The sequence below is a fragment of the Trichosurus vulpecula genome, chromosome 9 (genome assembly GCF_011100635.1).
Source record: "Trichosurus vulpecula isolate mTriVul1 chromosome 9, mTriVul1.pri, whole genome shotgun sequence".
Lineage (NCBI taxonomy): Eukaryota > Metazoa > Chordata > Mammalia > Diprotodontia > Phalangeridae > Trichosurus > Trichosurus vulpecula.
Window position 1 is genome coordinate 191,375,694 of NC_050581.1, and position 16,804 is coordinate 191,392,497.

At 46.9% G+C, this 16,804-nt stretch overlaps 1 protein-coding gene across 11 annotated transcripts in view; it reads left to right on the top strand.

Annotated features, from left to right (window-relative positions):
- The window catches only part of LRRFIP2 (LRR binding FLII interacting protein 2), a 113,114-nt gene that overhangs the window by 62,330 nt on the left and 33,980 nt on the right, over positions 1-16,804 (top strand). For 5 of the 11 annotated variants that reach the window (XM_036738552.1, XM_036738557.1, XM_036738555.1 and 2 more), the window contains exons 5-15: positions 1,472-1,528; positions 1,628-1,672; positions 5,933-5,974; positions 7,441-7,506; positions 9,686-9,760; positions 10,281-10,328; positions 10,408-10,452; positions 11,981-12,028; positions 12,628-12,681; positions 13,240-13,308; positions 14,711-14,800. The exons of 4 other annotated variants lie outside the window; for them this stretch is intronic. In XM_036738552.1, the coding sequence (XP_036594447.1) occupies positions 1,472-1,528; positions 1,628-1,672; positions 5,933-5,974; positions 7,441-7,506; positions 9,686-9,760; positions 10,281-10,328; positions 10,408-10,452; positions 11,981-12,028; positions 12,628-12,681; positions 13,240-13,308; positions 14,711-14,800 (639 nt within the window). The remainder of the gene's footprint in view (positions 1-1,471; positions 1,529-1,627; positions 1,673-5,932; positions 5,975-7,440; positions 7,507-9,685; positions 9,761-10,280; positions 10,329-10,407; positions 10,453-11,980; positions 12,029-12,627; positions 12,682-13,239; positions 13,309-14,710; positions 14,801-16,804) is intronic. 2 more of the 11 variants (XM_036738554.1, XM_036738556.1) reach the window with 1 other exon arrangement.

Genomic DNA, 16,804 nt, shown 5'->3' on the forward strand with positions numbered 1-16,804 from the left:
CTGTAGTAGCCAGCACCCTAGCATATCCAGGATGGCCTGCTAGCACAGGTTCTTTGATCTGCTTTCAAGGGAAAAATAGCTTTTAAAGGGGTCAACAATCTTACTTTAATTAAACATACATATATCATTCACTTAATTCAGGGGAAAGGTCAGCACCCTGAACGTAGAGACAAGCAGAGAATATACAAACAGAAAATAGCACAGATCAACAGACAGGGCTTCTAACTGTCTGCAAAATGAGCACAGATCAACAGACAGATCCAACTGTCTGACCAAAGCAATGCATATATAGTTACCAGAGAGAGAAGAACCAACATCTATGTTTTCAAAGTGGAATGGGCGGGGTGGGGGGCACGCTCCTTAACAGCTACCCAGAGTTTCATCTGGCCAAATCACATGAACATCCTTCCAATGAGTGAGCCCCCAAAGCAAAACTTCACCTCAGAGTATATATACTCTTCTCAGAGCCAGAGGGCATCATAACACTTGTGACTCAGTGCCTAATTAGAAATTAGCAAAAGGTGTGAGCCTTCCTACCAGCAAGCTTCCCCCTAGGGCAAGTCCTCCCCCAATAGGTTCCATGTGAGGCCTATTAATGGGCAGAGAAGATCTTCAAATCCCATTAACATTGCATCTCCCCACCCAAATAAACATAGGAAGGGGATTAAACATAGGTTTGCATCTGTGGTCATAACTTCAGATTTAAAAAAGAGAAAGTCTCCTGCATTACTGGCCCTCCAGGATTCTGCTTGGAGAGAAGGATGGCATTTCACAGAGTTTGCCATCGAGCCTCCTTGATGCACCAAGCATGCCGCAGGGATGAGAAAGAAGGTCTTGGTTGGTGGTGGTGGCTGGGGAGCAGGGTGGGGGGGGGGTGGGGTGGGATCTTTGGCCTCCAGAGTAGGAGCTGTGTCTGAGTGCTGCAGGATGCTGCCTCTGAGATCCATCCAAATGAAGGACCTTACACCCAAATACCAAAGTGATATCCATCCTCTCAGCTATTTTAATGGCATCTGCTCTCTCTTAAAAATATACTTGTGGAAAAATCAAGCATTTCCTTATCCAGGGAAGCTTGTTTTACTTCTCATGGCTGAAGTGGCCATTTCTTAGGCTAAACTCAACCTCTGCTGACAGATTTGCCCTCATGGTTGCGTTTCAAGGTAATAGCTTCTGTTCTTATTGAAGTCCTTGGTGCTGTGTAACGGTTTTTTCAGAGAAAGGCAGGTTGTGAGTGGTGCTTTACCAGAAACATTGACCTGCACTCCAGAACCTTCCATTGCTGGATGACACTGTCCAAGATCTCTGATTCCAGAGCTCAGTTGTCCAAACCTTTGCATTGTGGGCAATTTTGAAAGGGTTGGCCATTGGCTGTGGTCGGGCTTACTTGGCTTTGCTGTGTGTGTCTGTGGGCATGGAGACACTCTTGCTCTTTTTCAACGACTAACTTTTCATATATTCTCTCCATTCTCAGGAAGATGCAGAAAGGGCCAGGTATTCTCACCGGTCCAGTCACCATCGTCCTCACCTGGTTCGTAATCACATCCGTCTATGTTCAGCCTCGTCTTCAGACTTCCCTTTTTAATCTATTTACCGACAAACCACCATTTTGTTTTCTTTTTATTATCAGGGAGTTGAGGATGTACTGTCCGCTCGAAATATTGGCAGTCACAGGGTTAGTATTTGTACCATTTTTGTGGCGAGAGCAAAAGCTTGTTTGTGTTAGCTTTCAGAAGAATCAGTGCATGAAGAATCTCTGGTGTCATCAATGTCCCATTTTTCCTGTTGGGGAGAAGCAATCAAAACATCATTCAAATAGTGATTTAGAAAAACTACAATGAAGTAAAATAATTTGAAATCACATATTTCCGTCTTCTGTAAGCATTTCTGTCTGTCCTGTGGTCTAATTCTTTCAGAGAATCACGTGTGCTTTGGGAAAATTCCTAAAGTAGTGACGGGTTTGTGTTACTTATCATGCCTGTTGCCCTGATTGGAACTGGATGTTTGGGGTTTTCTCCCTTTTTTTAATGAATTGATTGTTTTAAAAATTGGAAAGATCTTTGGAATTCAGGGGAAGCTATCCCTTTGTTACATGGGAAAACAGACCCTTAAATACACAGTATTTTTTGTCTAGATAATGCTGTTTCATAGCTATTAGATTACACGTCTGACTGGCATTGTGGAAGTTGATTCGGTGACACGCTGATTAGTATTCCAGGGGATTCGTTTGTTTTTAGAAGATCTTCCTGTTGACCATAGGGAAAGTTGAAATCATGGATCAAAGCTGAGGGCGAGGCCATGCGGGCAGGCCAGGTTGGTGTGACTTTCTCTGTTGTCCTACTTCCTTGATTCTTTTAAAATGATGTTTTAGATTGTACGTTGTTACTGTGATTCTTTTGAAAAAAACCCGACTGAGATTCAGATCTTGTGTCCTTGTCACCGATTTCCTTCCCAGCTGTTATTCCATTAGTTTAGGTACATTTATGTGTTTGTGAGTCAAGTGAGTGTTGGAGAAGCCAGTGCTTTCTCTTGCTTCTGAACAGAAGCCATGTTCCATTTGAACTGGGGTGTGTGTGTGTGTGTGTGTGTGTGTGTGTGTGTCTATGTGTGTGTCTCCGTCCATGTCTGTCTGTCCATCCCTGCATCCCTGCGTGTGTACATGGACCAGAAGGGATACTCTGGTCCAGAAAGCTACATGGCAGAGCTGATTTGATCTCTGGGTCTCATGTTTATGTGAAGTGGGCATGACAACACCTGTGCTTCCCGCCTTAGGAGATTTGGGTGACCTGCTAGTAAGCCGGCAGCGCTTCATCAGTGCAGGGTGTCTTCTTCTGCTCTTACCAGTGAGTTGCTTCAAGCAGCATGGTTTGCTAGTCTCTTGTATTCTTCAGTTGTCATGTGGCCCTGGCAGTGTTTAGCTTTGTTGGTAAAAGCAAAATTTGATTTACTTTGTTTTACTTTTAAGCATTCTATAAAAATCGTTGAAACTCTGTGGGCAGATAGACAGGGCCTGGTGTGATGGTGAGGTCAGGAGGTATCTTTGTGGTCTTGGTGTAACAGCTGGGGGTGTGCTGAAGGCATCCAAGGAGGAAGCACATCATTCTAGACCCTTAGGTTGGTACTCAGGAATGAGGCATCCCTGGTAGAGGAGAATAGGGTATATCAACTCTCAGCTGTTGCTTAAACATTTTTAAACAGCACCAAGCTTCTTTAGTGATACCCGAAACATGGAACCTAACTGGGGATTGAATGCACCTCTGTGAATGCCCTGTGTTTTGGATGCCCTAATCTGGAAACTCTAGACCCGAAGAGGTCCAGATGTAGCCCGGTCTGGAAGGAGGAGGCTCCTCTGGCAGGTTCCCTGTTGTGTGGGAACTCCCTGGGGCGTGGCCCATGGGCCACTTCTCTTGGAGCAGACATGGTAGAAAACTCCTGGGCAGGTTCTTGCCAGGTAGTTGTTGTATTCTGGAGATTCCCCTACCAGCCGTATTCAGCAGCCTCTGAAAAAGGAGAACCTTGTATGTGAGGCAGGATCATTCCCAGGACAGGTCTGGGAGATTCATCGCTGTTCACTTGGTTTTCAAGGGGGCCTGTCCCTGTTCAGTTAAAATAATTTTACACTAGCCTCTTCATTTTAGGGTGGCTGTGTTTTCATAAAATCTGCAGAAAGGTTGGCTGGCTTCAAAAAATGGAAGGGGGGAAGGGGAAGAGGACCCTTCCAGCTTTCAGACGTGCAGAAACCACTGTTGTCAGCCAGCCTTCTGAGGGCATTCGTCACGGGGTCGTGATTATTTGATGCATATGTAGACCAATGGCTGAGCTAAGGAGATGATTCTGTAAGCTCAGAGTCCCCCTTAGACTTCTGACATAAAGGGACCAGAACAGAAAATGAATCACGCCAGCAGAGTTAGATTTTCATTGGGAACAGTTAATATACTTAGTGTCTGTGATCTCGATAGAGGCTCTAGCCAAAAGCATGTGCTCCCTCTCCAGATTTTCTGAGAGTCTGTCAACAAGCATTTATTTCTGTACCAGGCACTGTGAAGTCCAGGGATACAATGATGAACAAAGACAACATCCCACCACTTCGGGGGCTCCCAGTCTAATAACCGTTATTTACATTCTTCAAAGATCTCTACAGAGCAGATAGATAGTAACCTCAGAAGGAGGGTGCTGGCAGCTTGGGCGCACCCCGAAATGCTTTCTGTGGAAGATGAAGGAAGCCAGGGAAGCTTCAGGAAGTGAGGAAGGAGAAGGCCCAGGGCGGCCAGTACAGGGACAGGTGGTGAAGTGTCGTGTTCAGGGAGCAGCTGGTAGCTCAGTGAGTTGTAGCTTTACTTTAAAGTATGCTGAGGGGAGTAAAGTGAAGAATACTAGAAAATGGGTTGTGAAGAGCTTTTAATACCAAACGGAGGGTGTTCTATTTGATTGGGAAGGCAATGGAGCCACAGGAGCTCACCGAGCAAGGGAGGGATGTGGTTAGGTGGATGCTTAAGGAAAATCATTTTGGCAGCAGAGAGGGCGATGGCCTGGAGGCAGGGAGACCAAAGAAGAGGCTATTGTCGTAGTCCAGGCTGGTGGTGATGAGGGCCTGCCCCCGGGGGTCTGCTCTTTGAGGGCAGAGGAGGGGCATAGGCAAAAGGGCCTAGTGTATGTGTGGGCCTCATATACAAGTTGAGGAGTCAGAGGGCTCAGTATGCTTGTGGGCCAGGGGACTAGAAGGATGGTGACATCCATGACGGTCCTAAGAAGTTTGGAAGAGGGGATGGTTTAGGGGGAAAGAGGATGACCTCTAGAGTTTTAGAGATGTGGAGTTTAAGATGTCCAGTAGGTAGTTGTAGATGGAGGCTGGAGGTCAGCAGAGAGCTTAGGATTGGACAGATAGAAATGTAGTGGAACCCATAGGTATCCATAGGCGTTGAGGAGATGACCGGAGAGAAAGGAGAGTGGCCAAAGAGCACTATGGGAGTGGGGCGTCTCTGCTCCTGGACCTGCCCACCTCCTACCTCCTTATGCTGGGGGTGTCAGAGCCCTTCCACTAAAGGACAGGACTGGCAAGGGAGGGAATGAGGCCCTGCACTGCGCCCTGTGTGCAGAAGGAGCTAATGAATGAGTCTGACTGTCCATTCCCATGTTGGGCTGTCCCATTGCTGTCTCTCATTTCATTTAAAAACTAAACTCTGGCTGTGTCTTAGATCCACGGCAGGCAGAGTGTGGCACTCTGGAAGGAGACTCCTCGGTGTAGGCTGTAAGTTACCTCAGGACGAGGTTTGAGGCTGAGCCCTTTTTAATAGAAAGCCATGCTTTTCAGATTGGGTTTCTGGAATGTCTTTGTTCAATGATGTCTTTTCGCTTTGTTCCCTTTTTAGCATGACCAGGACACTTTACCTGATGGTTTTTTCCAAACCTCTGGTCTACTGGAGAGTCATTAAGGAAACACTCATCATTACAGATGGTTTTCTGTCTGTACTTTTCATGTTTATTTTTAGAAAAGCAAGATCATAGTCACATACAGTAGCGTGTGTCCTGAAACCGCCCTCTCGCCTGCATGGCCCATCAATTTCGGTGTGGTCACTCAGGACCACCTCAGTACCTCATTTGGTCAGTGCTACAAATCCTGGGAAGCATCGTGAAAATCTTTGGTCCACATTTCCCCATGTCCCCACTGTCCCCATACACCGCTCCCTCTTCTTTTTCACATGAGGAAACGGAAGCACAGAGATGGGAAGGGTTGACAGTCCTAAGGTGTTACACCTGTCATCAGCAGACCTGTGATTAGAACCTAGGTCTCTGAATCCCAAGTCGGGGCTGCTTTCTTTTTAATGTGTTTTGGCTTTTAAAATTGATCAATTTATAGTAATAATGAAAGTGTTGTTTTTTTTTTCTTCCCATTTCCTTCAAAACATGACCAAATCCATCGCCATTGGAAACTCAGTATGATACTCTGAAGGCTCGCTCCACGAAGCATTCGTCTGCAGTATGTGTTCCATTTGCATGGCTCTGTGTTAAATCATTAATACAACTTTTCTAAGTACGTGGCTTTACTAATCATAGACAGTATTTTGGTGTTTAGGCATGCCATAATTTTAACTAAATGCTTGGCTAGCCAAAAGTAAATAATACTATTATAAACTTTTGAAACAACCATTCTGGGTGGGGGGGACCTTGCCTTTGGAAATTGCAAGAATATATCAAAGACAAAAAAAGGAACCCCATTCCTCTTAAGAATTGAGAGATTGATAGTGACATTGTCTCTTCTTGAAATAGCAAGCTTCTGATGATGAATTTTCCTAACTGTGTTAGCCTGATGAAGCTTGAAAGCATGTGGAGCAGAAGTGGGCCAGATTCACGGTGTGGCCTGTGATTTCCCTGAGTGTGGTGTGTCTGTCACTGCCTGATTCTTGGGTAGCCCCCAAAGGCCTCTTTCTCTTGGTTGGGTGTTCTGTTTAGACCCAAGAGCTGAGGCAAGTTGAGGGACTGAGTCTGGTTGGAGCTCGTCTTGATTCCAGCCTCTGTGCAGCCAATCACCTCAGTCACTTAGGATTTGTCTAGAGGGAAAAGGACCTAGAATGATTTTTTAAAAAAATCATCCATCAGCCTTCTAGTATTGAGAGTTTCCTTTGGAATGCAACTACCTCTGTATACATCCCAGAGACCCATCAGGTTGTCACTGGATGAGGGTGAGCCTGACCTGGGTATTACCAGGACATAGCCAAGTACAGAGACAAGTCCTCCTTGATGTACCTAGAACCCCGTATGTCCAAATCATTTCTTCTCTGAGATACACATACCTATTGTCTTATCAGGTATTGTCATTCAGCCCCTTGTGGGGGCCACTGTTCCCCCCCAAATATCTGACACTGAAGCATTCCACTGTAAGTAGAGCATGCATGTGCTCACACACACACACACACACACATGCACACACATGCACACACAGGCAGTGAGTTACACTTGGTTGATTGCTGTTCCTTTGCTTGGATGGCCACATGGTGAGACGGCTGACCTGGGGTAGAGGGGCCTCCGTGACTGTGGCCATGTTCTCTTTGTGCTGTCCCTGCTCAGGCAGAGAGCTCTGGGTTTCCTCAGCCTTCCCTTCAGATACCCGTGCTGGCTGAAACCCTCAGCACCCTAGCAAGGGGAGATCTTTGCTCAGACGTTGGTAGTTCCAAAATAGGACAACATGGGTACCAATCCTCAGGCCATACCTTTGGTATCCACTGACTCAGATGAGAAGCATAAGATGATTTTCAGAATGGATAATCCCTTCCCTCTCCCACCCCCCCCTTAGTTTGTTGACAGTTGGCTGCACAGAGGCCATCTGAAACTCATCCTTCCTCTTGGATTCCCGTTACTATGTTAAATATGGATTTTGTTAACTTTGACTTTAGTGGTTGGTCTAAAAAATCCTGACATTTATTTAATGAACCTATTTGCTTCCAGAGCCATGCTTATGGTGACTCTTATGGCACGAAGAGGAGGTCGTCTAGCTCCTACAAAGATCCCTTGGTTCGTAGTGTCATGTATCCCTCATATGCACTGTGTGTGTGTGCGTTGTGAGCCCAGAATGTGCTTGCTTCACTTCAGCCCTTCACAGCCCTTGGTAACACACTGGAGTTCCCACTTAGGAGGCTTTATTGAGTGTTCTGCTTACTACCAGGACTTCACGCGGTTCTTCACAGCACAGTGGCCTTTCTGTCCTATGGATTCCAAGGTTATCATTGAGGAAGTGCTAGTTTCCTTCTTTTAGAAAATACATATTTGAGTAATTGTTTTTGTTATTGACCGTGCCCAGTGATGGAGATTGTGATCCAGCAGTTCTTTTGTAAGTCAGAAAGTGTTTTCTCATAGAAATGGTGTATTCTATGTGGCGGTCAGGCGACTGGGCCAATCAGCAAAGAGACTTCAAACCCTGGTGTAGCCTGGCCACAGCACTCTTAATAATTCCTAAGATTCCTTCACTAGAGCCACTTTCTGTGGGAGAATGTGTCCAGGTCAGCAATGATCAGTGCCAAGAACATCTCTGACCCAGGAGCCTGAGGATGTCGTCGCCCGGCCCCTGGCCACTGGCAGGAGTTCCCAAGGCTGGGCTGGGCTGGCAGAGAGAGAATGGGCTCTGTTGGTGGTGTGGTGCAGATGCCCAAAAAGCAGCAGTGTCTACAATGGGCAAGGCTGGGTGCTTGCCGAGGAATGTCGGGGTGGAGCTGGGGGCGCGGAGTAAGGGAGATGGGGGGAGAGGGGAGAGCTGTGCCTGTCAGAGAGGCCAGCCCCACCCTGGCAGCCTTGTGTGTGTGAGGCCTTGCCAGTGCCTGTGTGTGCTGTGCCTCAGTGCTGCCATGTGTGACTTTCTGTGTTCCACAGCTGTAGACCTCGTGGAAGCTTCTTAGACAGAAATGGGATGCATGATTCTCTGCCCTTTGTTATACTTTAAAAAGTCTGCTGTTACTGGAGATTGTGACAAGCGTTTACCTGAGTTTCAGTTCCTCCCCTGCTCATTCTTTGCATGACTCTTTGAGCCTTGATTTCCTCATCTGTAATATGGGACCACAAGACTGGAGTGGGGAGGCATCAAGAGAAGGAATTTCCAGTCTTTTCAGTGGTTTTGCTAAATGGATTTTAGAAAAGAAGCCATTATTGCGTAAAATTTTCTTGGACATCTGTCAGTATGGCATGAAAGTTAATTCCTTATTTTCATTCCATTTGGCTGAGGATTGTTTTTTAAAGAAGGAAATAATTGGTAAGAACTTAGTTTGGAAATAGTTTGATGTCGGCCTTTTGGGGAAGAAACGGGTGCTAATGATGTTCCTCTGACTTTTCTGTTTAAATATGTCCTAGCACCTTGGGGGTGGATTTTGGGGAGGATGTCCTTGGTAATAGTAAAACAAAATCTTTTGTGCTCCATGAAACCCTCCCCTTCTCTCCCTTCCCTGTTACTGTCAAAGACAACACAACCATCCACCTAGTCCCCCAGGCTCCGAACCTGGCCATCATCCTTGACCCCTCACTCTCAGACCCCCCCCCCCCCAAACATATCCAAGCTGCTGCCAAGGCCTGTTGATTTTACCTCTGCAACATCTCTAGATTATACTCCCTGCTCTCTGACACTATCATCACCTGGACATAGCTGCTCGGCAGGGGGGGGGGGTGTCTGCCTGCCTTGCAGGTCTGACCACATCAGGAGCAAATGTTTGGCATTACAAGCCCTTCATAGCCTGCCCCCTCCTACCTTTCCAGGCTTCTTCCATGTTCCTCCTCAGCACGTACTCTTCCATCCACCGACACCAGCCTCCTGGCTGTTTCACTCTCCCGGCTCCAGGCCTTTTCTCCGGCTGTCCCCCGTGCCTGGGATGCTGCCCTCCTCCACTCCAACTGCTGACCTCCTTGGCTTCCTTTAAGCCCCAACTACAATTTCCTCTTCTGTAGGAAGCCTACTCCAACCCTTCCCTTCTAGTGCCTTGCCTTTGTGGATGATTCCCCATTTATACTTTCTGTGGCTTCCTTTGTAGGTGTGTGTTTGCATGCTGTCTGCCCTTTAGACCTAGCTCCTTGAGGGCAGGGGCTGTCTTTGGCATCACTGCCCATAGTAGGCCTTTAACAAGTATTTATTGTGTATTGTTCATTTTGTTTCATTCCCATTGTTAGAACATAGTCACCATTAAGCCATGCTCTTCCATTTTGCTTCTTGTAGAAAGGCCTCTACTATGACCAGAGGAACTACAGCAGCCTTAAACACAGCAAGTCCCCCTCCACCTACTACACTCGGGTCTGTTGGTATTTTGTTTCTGCTTATTTAAAGATCTTTTATCTTTTTAGGTTAGAACTAATTTGTGTGGGGTGATAATGTGCAGACATTGTGTCTTGGTGACTTTTCTGGTTCATGTCTTCTGAGTGAATGTTGGCTGTGTCCTGTGGCCTCGATCGTGAAGGGGGCCCATGCCTGTAGAGGGGAATTCTGCTTTAATTAACCTGATAGATGATTTAGTACGGAAAGGGCCCTTATTTTTGCCCTATCCCATGATACTCTAGTCTTTACTAATCTTCTCTTATTTTCATCTTCTGACACCAGTATTAAATGATAAAGTATAAAAATATTTCTAATACTCAATAAATACATTTCTTCTCAAGCTTTCAATAACAGCCTGGAGAAGTGTTGCTAATGGCTTTGTTTTATGCTTTTGGGTAACTATGGCCAAGACTGACCCTAAATTGGGAAGTAACAAGTTGTGAGTTGAATTTTTGTCTTGCTCCATGATAACAGACTTTTGTTTTTTGTTTTGAAACAGTCTTCTTCCTTGTGCAGTGACCCTCTGGCAACTTCTAAACTTCACAGGGTTAGTACCGTATCAGAGCTGAGTCATTTCTGAACTCCTCCTTTCTTTTTTCAGATTTGAAAAATCCCTTTTTTTGTAGGTTTCAAGTACAGTAGACACTGGTCTGATGAGAAGCGCAAGTTTGGTTCGTATGTGCCCCCCCCCAGATTGCGCATGATGGTGGGGCTGCTAAGAGTGTGACTTGGCAGTATAAGTCTGAAATAAAGCAAGGCCTCCTAGTCAGTGATCATATTCAGAGTATGATAAGCCATAAAATAACCGTGACATCTGTTGTCTCAGAAGATGGTGCTCCTGGCCTGTCCTCGGGAGTCTAGATGACTAGAGTCACTGCACAGTCCTGCTCTCTGGTCCCCCAATGGGGAATAACATGCTTAGGAGGCTACTGGTTGGGCTGGCACTAATGCTTGTGGCTTTAGACCAGAGAGAAGAGGGCATTGGCACACGTGGCCATGTCTGCACCTCCCTAGGCTCTCTGCAAGGAAGCAACCTTGGCTTTAGGTGGCATGGCCTCCTGGCCAACATTGAGGCCTTGGAATCTGCTGCTTGCAGTTGTCTGAGGCTTTCTTCCTCTTTTTGTATTGGTTCCCCACCATGATTTGTCTTATCAAATAGGTTGATTCTTGCCAATGTGTAGACCACAGAAAAAACAAGTTACTAGTACTTGATGGTTATTGCTTATTTTTTACCCAAACCGATAATGCCAGATTTGGTTTTGAATCACTTTTGGCTGGTCACAGAAATCAGCTTCATCTTCCAAGGAGTCAGGCTTGCCTTGCATCCCTCTCCTGGCCCTGACACGACATCGTGAACCTCACTTTCCACATCTGGGAAACCTGAATAATAGCGTTTGTGTTCCCTCACAGAGTTTTTAGGAGAAAACTGTTTTGTTGATCCCGGTGAAGCAGTAGTTGATGTAAGATGACAGTGTCATCTATGAAAGGCTCCAAAGACACTCCCTTCTTTAAGACTGGACCAAATCCACTTCCCCTCCTTGTTTGATCCTGTATGGGAGGGTAGGTGCTAGAGTCATGCCTCTTCAGGTGTGCAGATTAACCAGCAAACGTTTGTGAAGCTCTTGGAGGTAGAAGCCTGTGTTGGGCAATGAGGCCCAAGATGGGAAGCTGGAGATAGCCCTTGCCTTCAAGAGGCTCACCTTTCTTTTGTCATCACTGTGGAAACGCTGTAAGAGAGCCAGGGGTGCCCAAGGGACTTGCCCAGCTCACGTGGCCAGTTTTGTCAGCAGTGGGGCTTGAAGCTGGGTCTTTCTAGCTCCAGTGCGGGCTCTCTGCTACACCACAGGGCCCCTCATACTGTGACCAGGACTCTGGTTTCTTTTACTAGACTTCATCTCCCAACACCTCTGAAAGCATTATTAATATTCTAAGAGCATATTAAGGGCATGACCCTAATTTGTCAGGATTGTCTTGTGCAAGTAGGAAACAAAGCAGATTGATGTTCAGGGGCTAGGTGGGAGAGTGACCAGGTCCTTTGAGGGAAGGGCAGGAGTGGAAGACATTGAAGTGTTCCTTAGCGCTTCCAAGCTGTTTGGCTTCATTGAGTGGATAGCTGCCATGCATTTGTCTGGCAGGAAGCCATGGCCTTCTGCAGTCCCTCAGACACTGAAGAAACATATCCTTTCCTTGGTTCCCTAGGCATCTCTCGGTGATGTGGGGTTATATAGCCCATACAGTTCTCGAACAGTGAGTCTTCACCAGGGGATTGTGGTGTTTGAGGAGGGTGGCATGTGGTGGGGGGAGGGAGAAGACACATTTTACTGATGGAAAAGTGCCATTTTTCAAGTACCCCTACTATCTTCTCACCTCCCTGGGATCATTTGCCAGCCCTGTGCTTGAGGCAGACAGACAGGCAACAAATTATTACCTCTGTGCAGATCATTTTCATGGGGTGTCTGAAACTTTGTTTGACCATATCTTGGTGATACTTCAGTCAAGTCAACAAGCATTTATTAAGACCCTACTGAGTGTCATCAAGAACAAAAGGCTGCCTGATCCTGCAGTAGGACAAGCCGATGGATCGTCCTCCTCCTTTCCCTTCGGCCCCATGGAATGAAGACACTTAACCCAGAAGCGCTTCTGGGTAACCCTCTGCCTTTGCTTGTCCCTGTGAGTCAGAAGGACTCACTCTCTACCCGATTCCCTAGGGAGCAACACCCCACCAGCCCTTGGGCCAGCCTTAGACCCCTTAGGAATCACTGGCAAAATTCAAGGTCCACGTCCTAATGATAGTGTCCAAGGAGCCGAGCGTTGTTTTAAAACCTTTCTTCTTGCAAACTTTGTAGCCATCGGAATATAGTTACTCATCGAGAGCAAGTTCGTCCCGGAGCAGCCCTGTGGTGAGAACTGTTGCTGCCTGTTGGCTCTGTACAGTGCGAACACCTTGTGGTTTGTGCCCCAGGAAGCATTTCTAACATTCAGAGTGCAGAACATTGAGCATTCTTTTGCATGGAGTGGCAGTTTCACACAAGTAAATCTAAGCATGCTAACCCAAGAATTAATTGGTCTTCAGTGTCTTGTACTCCTCCAGGCTTAGAGAACATAATCTTAGAGGTTTCTCACGTACCTGTAGAACCTGTGCATGTGGGGCAGTGTGGAGCAGTGGGAAGAGCCCTGCCTGGCTTTGGAGCCAAAAGACAACACCTGCTACCCGTGTGACCTTAGGCACGTCACTTAGCCACTCTGTGCCTCAGTTTGCTCATCTGGAAAATGAGAGGGTTGGGTTATGGCCCCCAGAGCCTTTCAGCTATAGATCGATGATCCTTTGAGGTTATTTTATTTTTCATGGATTAATGGGTGAGCTGTGGGTTTGTAGAGGACCTGAAATGCTTTTCATCTCACTCAGGAAGGCAGCAGAGTGAACTTTTTAATGATCAATCTCCTTTTAACATGGACAGTTTTCAGATGATGATGCCAGAAGCCTTGCATCCTCAGGTCATGCCAGCCAAGGGCGAAGAACTAGTGTGGTGAGCTTGGTTTGCATGCTGGCAAGGAACCCCCACGGCAGCAGCTTTTCACACTCATTGGGTTTTTATTTTTACTTCTAATTGCCACAGCATGGTATTTCAAGATCACATTGGATTTATTGTCAGTTGACTAACGTCACGGGATGGCTAAAAGGCCAAGTTTAGCTTGTGTCTGTAATGTGGTTTCAGACACAGATTACAGAGGGGGCTTTTGCACTTCCCAGTCGTGGTACTTAGACTTCACTAACTTTGGTTCTGTAGTTTGGCCTCTTGTACTTTTTTGAAGCTGTAAATTGAGGCCTTTGAGCTTTTCCTTACTTTTTGTTGTGTTATACATATGCATTATGCTGTTTATTAACCTCAAAGAACTGTCTTGCATTGTGGTTAAAAATACAATGTGCACAAGGCAAGAAGACCCTCGTGGCAAATTGAACATTCCTGGCATGATAGACATGAGTTACAGTTTACAAAACACTTTTTTCTGTAATGTGCCTTCTGCTTTTAAAAATGTTTTGTATTTGTTTATGTTGCCAAGCATGAAAACTTGCTAGCAAAAAAAAGTGGTATGTGCATCCTTCTGGCCTTTGTGCTGCTACAGAATGGAGCTTATAGGGGAAGTAGAAGGAAATCCCAGGTGGGGACTGCTGGGAATGTGCACCGGTACAGGAAGGGCCGGCTCAGTAACTTCAGCACCTTGCTTATTATTCAGTGCCGATGCCTTCCATGGGCTTGTCAGCAGAGACAGAAAGGAGGAGGTGGGAACTTGACAGAGAATGTCTTTTACGGAATACAGGTCTCCATCGGAAAGGTCTTAGTTAACGCAGCCAATTTCCCTGAGGGTTGGATCTTGGTTTCCTAGCATCTTTTCCCATAGAAAGGAATCGGGCCTTTTTGTTGGTTCAGATCTTAACTTCTGCAGGAGGACTTTCCTGGTCCCCTCAGCTGCTTGGACCTTCCCCTGTGAGATTACCTCCCCCTGCTCTGAATGCCTGTCTCATATGTACCTATCTCCTGACACCTTGTCTCCACCATTAGAATGTGAGCTTCCTGAAGATGGGCTGGTTTTAACTTTTTTATATTACTTGTGCTTAGCATATTGCTTGGTAACTTAGTAAACCTGGGGCCTTGTAAATGCTTTTTGATGAATTGGTTGGTACTAGAAGGCCAAGAAAGGCCAAAGCTGTCAGACGTCGAGAGACTGAGATGTAATCGTTTTGGTGAGTAGGTTGTTAGGGGCCCGCTCCCGCCATCCCCATTGGACTCCATGAGATATAACCAGTAACAACCTTGGGCCTATGATTTCACTTCTCATTTTACCTTCCCCATGAGGGTTCTGTTCTGTCCCAGTCCTCCTTCCTTTCTTTACCAATCATGAAATGACCTGATTTTTCTGATGTCAAAGGTGTCCGCCGCCGATTACTTTAGTCGTTCCAGTCGGAGGGGCAGTGTTGTCTCTGATGTGGATGATGTCGTTATCCCAGATTTGAGCAGCGTGAGTGCATTGCATGGGCCGGTCGTGTGGATGTGTCAGGGCCTTCCACTCCCACTCATCCGCAGTGGGTATTTCCAAACTAACAAAGTGAAGTTTGTATCCTTAGAGGGTTTATTTTTCAAATCAGAAACACAACTGTCTTGAAATAAACTTAGCGAGCATAAAGATGTAGTCTGCACGTTTGGTGGGTTGACTCACATACTGGTTCTGGGGCTGTGTGACTTGTAACCACACTTCTGCTTGAATCTGCCTAAATGCAAGCCTGCTTTCATTTTGTGGAATTGGTGAACAACAGAACTTCATGTTCTGTTGGAGCGTTTGTTTTACTAAAACAGTTTGTGTGAAACGCAAAGTCTAACCGTAAAGGCTTTTTCGTTCTTTGGCGTGTTTAACCACAGAACGTAATTGGCGTTGAACCCAGCAGAGCTTTCCTGGTTCACAAGAGTGAATCAAAGAGGGATCTCAAGCAGAGCTAGGCCAGCGATCCTCATGACCTCAGCCCGTCCTAGAGAGCCCACCAGCCTTGGAGTTGGAGCAGCTGGGTTCAAATCCAGCCTGGCTGTGTGACCCTGAGCAAGTCACCTACCTTCTCAGTGCCCTGGCAGTAGTCGCATAGCTTATACCTGCAAATCCCTCGGCAAAGCTTATCTTGTTTTTATCCTCACCTCCTCCATAGGAGATGGGTGCTGTTTTTAACCTCATTTTAAAGACGAGGAGACTGAGGCAGATTAAGTGACTTGCTGGGGACCTCACAGCCAGAGAGTGTCTGAGGCCAGATCTGATCTTCTGGTGCCCTGTCTGCTGCGCCCCCTCAGATCGGAAGGGTAGACATTCTTCTGTTAGCCAGCTTAATTCTTGTCACAGCTCAGCCGATTGCTCGCCCTCGAGTAGCACACGCTTCTCATGCTGCTTTCCCGCATTTGTTCAGGCATCTCTCCGGGAAGGGCTAGAGTGCAAAATTAAGTTCTTGATATTGAAGTCCAGTAAAACACAGTCAGAAGCTGCCTGGAATGTGGATGACCAAGCTCTTGAGGGCTGATTTCCTCCTTGCACACTCCACTTCGGTCAGGTTCTTGACATTGTCAGGACTCAGTGAGCCCGCACACAGTAGCATTCTGGTTTTCCGGTGCCTCGGGATCATGGTCATGGTCCTTACAGAGATGCGAGACAGGATGCCGTCTGTGTTGAGAGAGTCTGGGAACCTCTATGGGCATCCTAGCTCTGCTGTCCCAGAGGCTCCTAGTGCCGTATCTCCTGCCCTTGTGTTACCCTGTATTAATTCTGTATCGGCTTGTATGTATACCTGTTGTGTGCCCCCCACCCCAGAATGGAAGCTCCTCGAGGTAAGGGACAATTTCCTTTTTGTCTTTGTGTTTTGAGACCAGCCCAGGGACTTAGTGCATGAGAGATGCTCCGAAAATGCTTACCTCCCTGGAGCCATGGAGCCTCCTCTCTGGTCTTGATGGTCCTGGGGCAGCTGGCAGACAGCCCTGGCTGCCTGAGGGGATGCCAGGATGAGAGCAGCTTCTGCTGGCTTAGCTTTTCTTGACAGAAAGGCCATGGTCATGGCAGCATCGGTGCCTCTGGTGGGAGCCACGTCACTGCAGTCCCAGTAACTGGACTGCGGCATGGCTGAGGGGGGTGTTTCTGCTGCCTTTCCTCCCACAACTGCCGCAGGCTCAGCTCAGTGGCCAGTGGCCAGAGCCAGCCTCAGGGAGACGGTAGCTGAAACGCTCCAGTGACGTCCCAAAGAGGCCACCTTGGAGGCAGAAGGGCTCCGTGCCCCCCAGGTTAGCTGATGCTCAGCTCCCTGTCACTTAGTAAGTGGGTTCAGGGGCTGCTGTGGGCCGTTTCTCTTTTCTGGGGGTTAGGGAAGGAGTTTGTGTTGAGTTGGAAAAAATGTTTTAAACTTCTGAGTTCAGAGGACAAAAAGTTGAAAAGTGTTCCTTTGAAAGAGCGGGTAGTGAAAGGCAAGGGCTCCTTATCATGGAAAATAATTTGTCC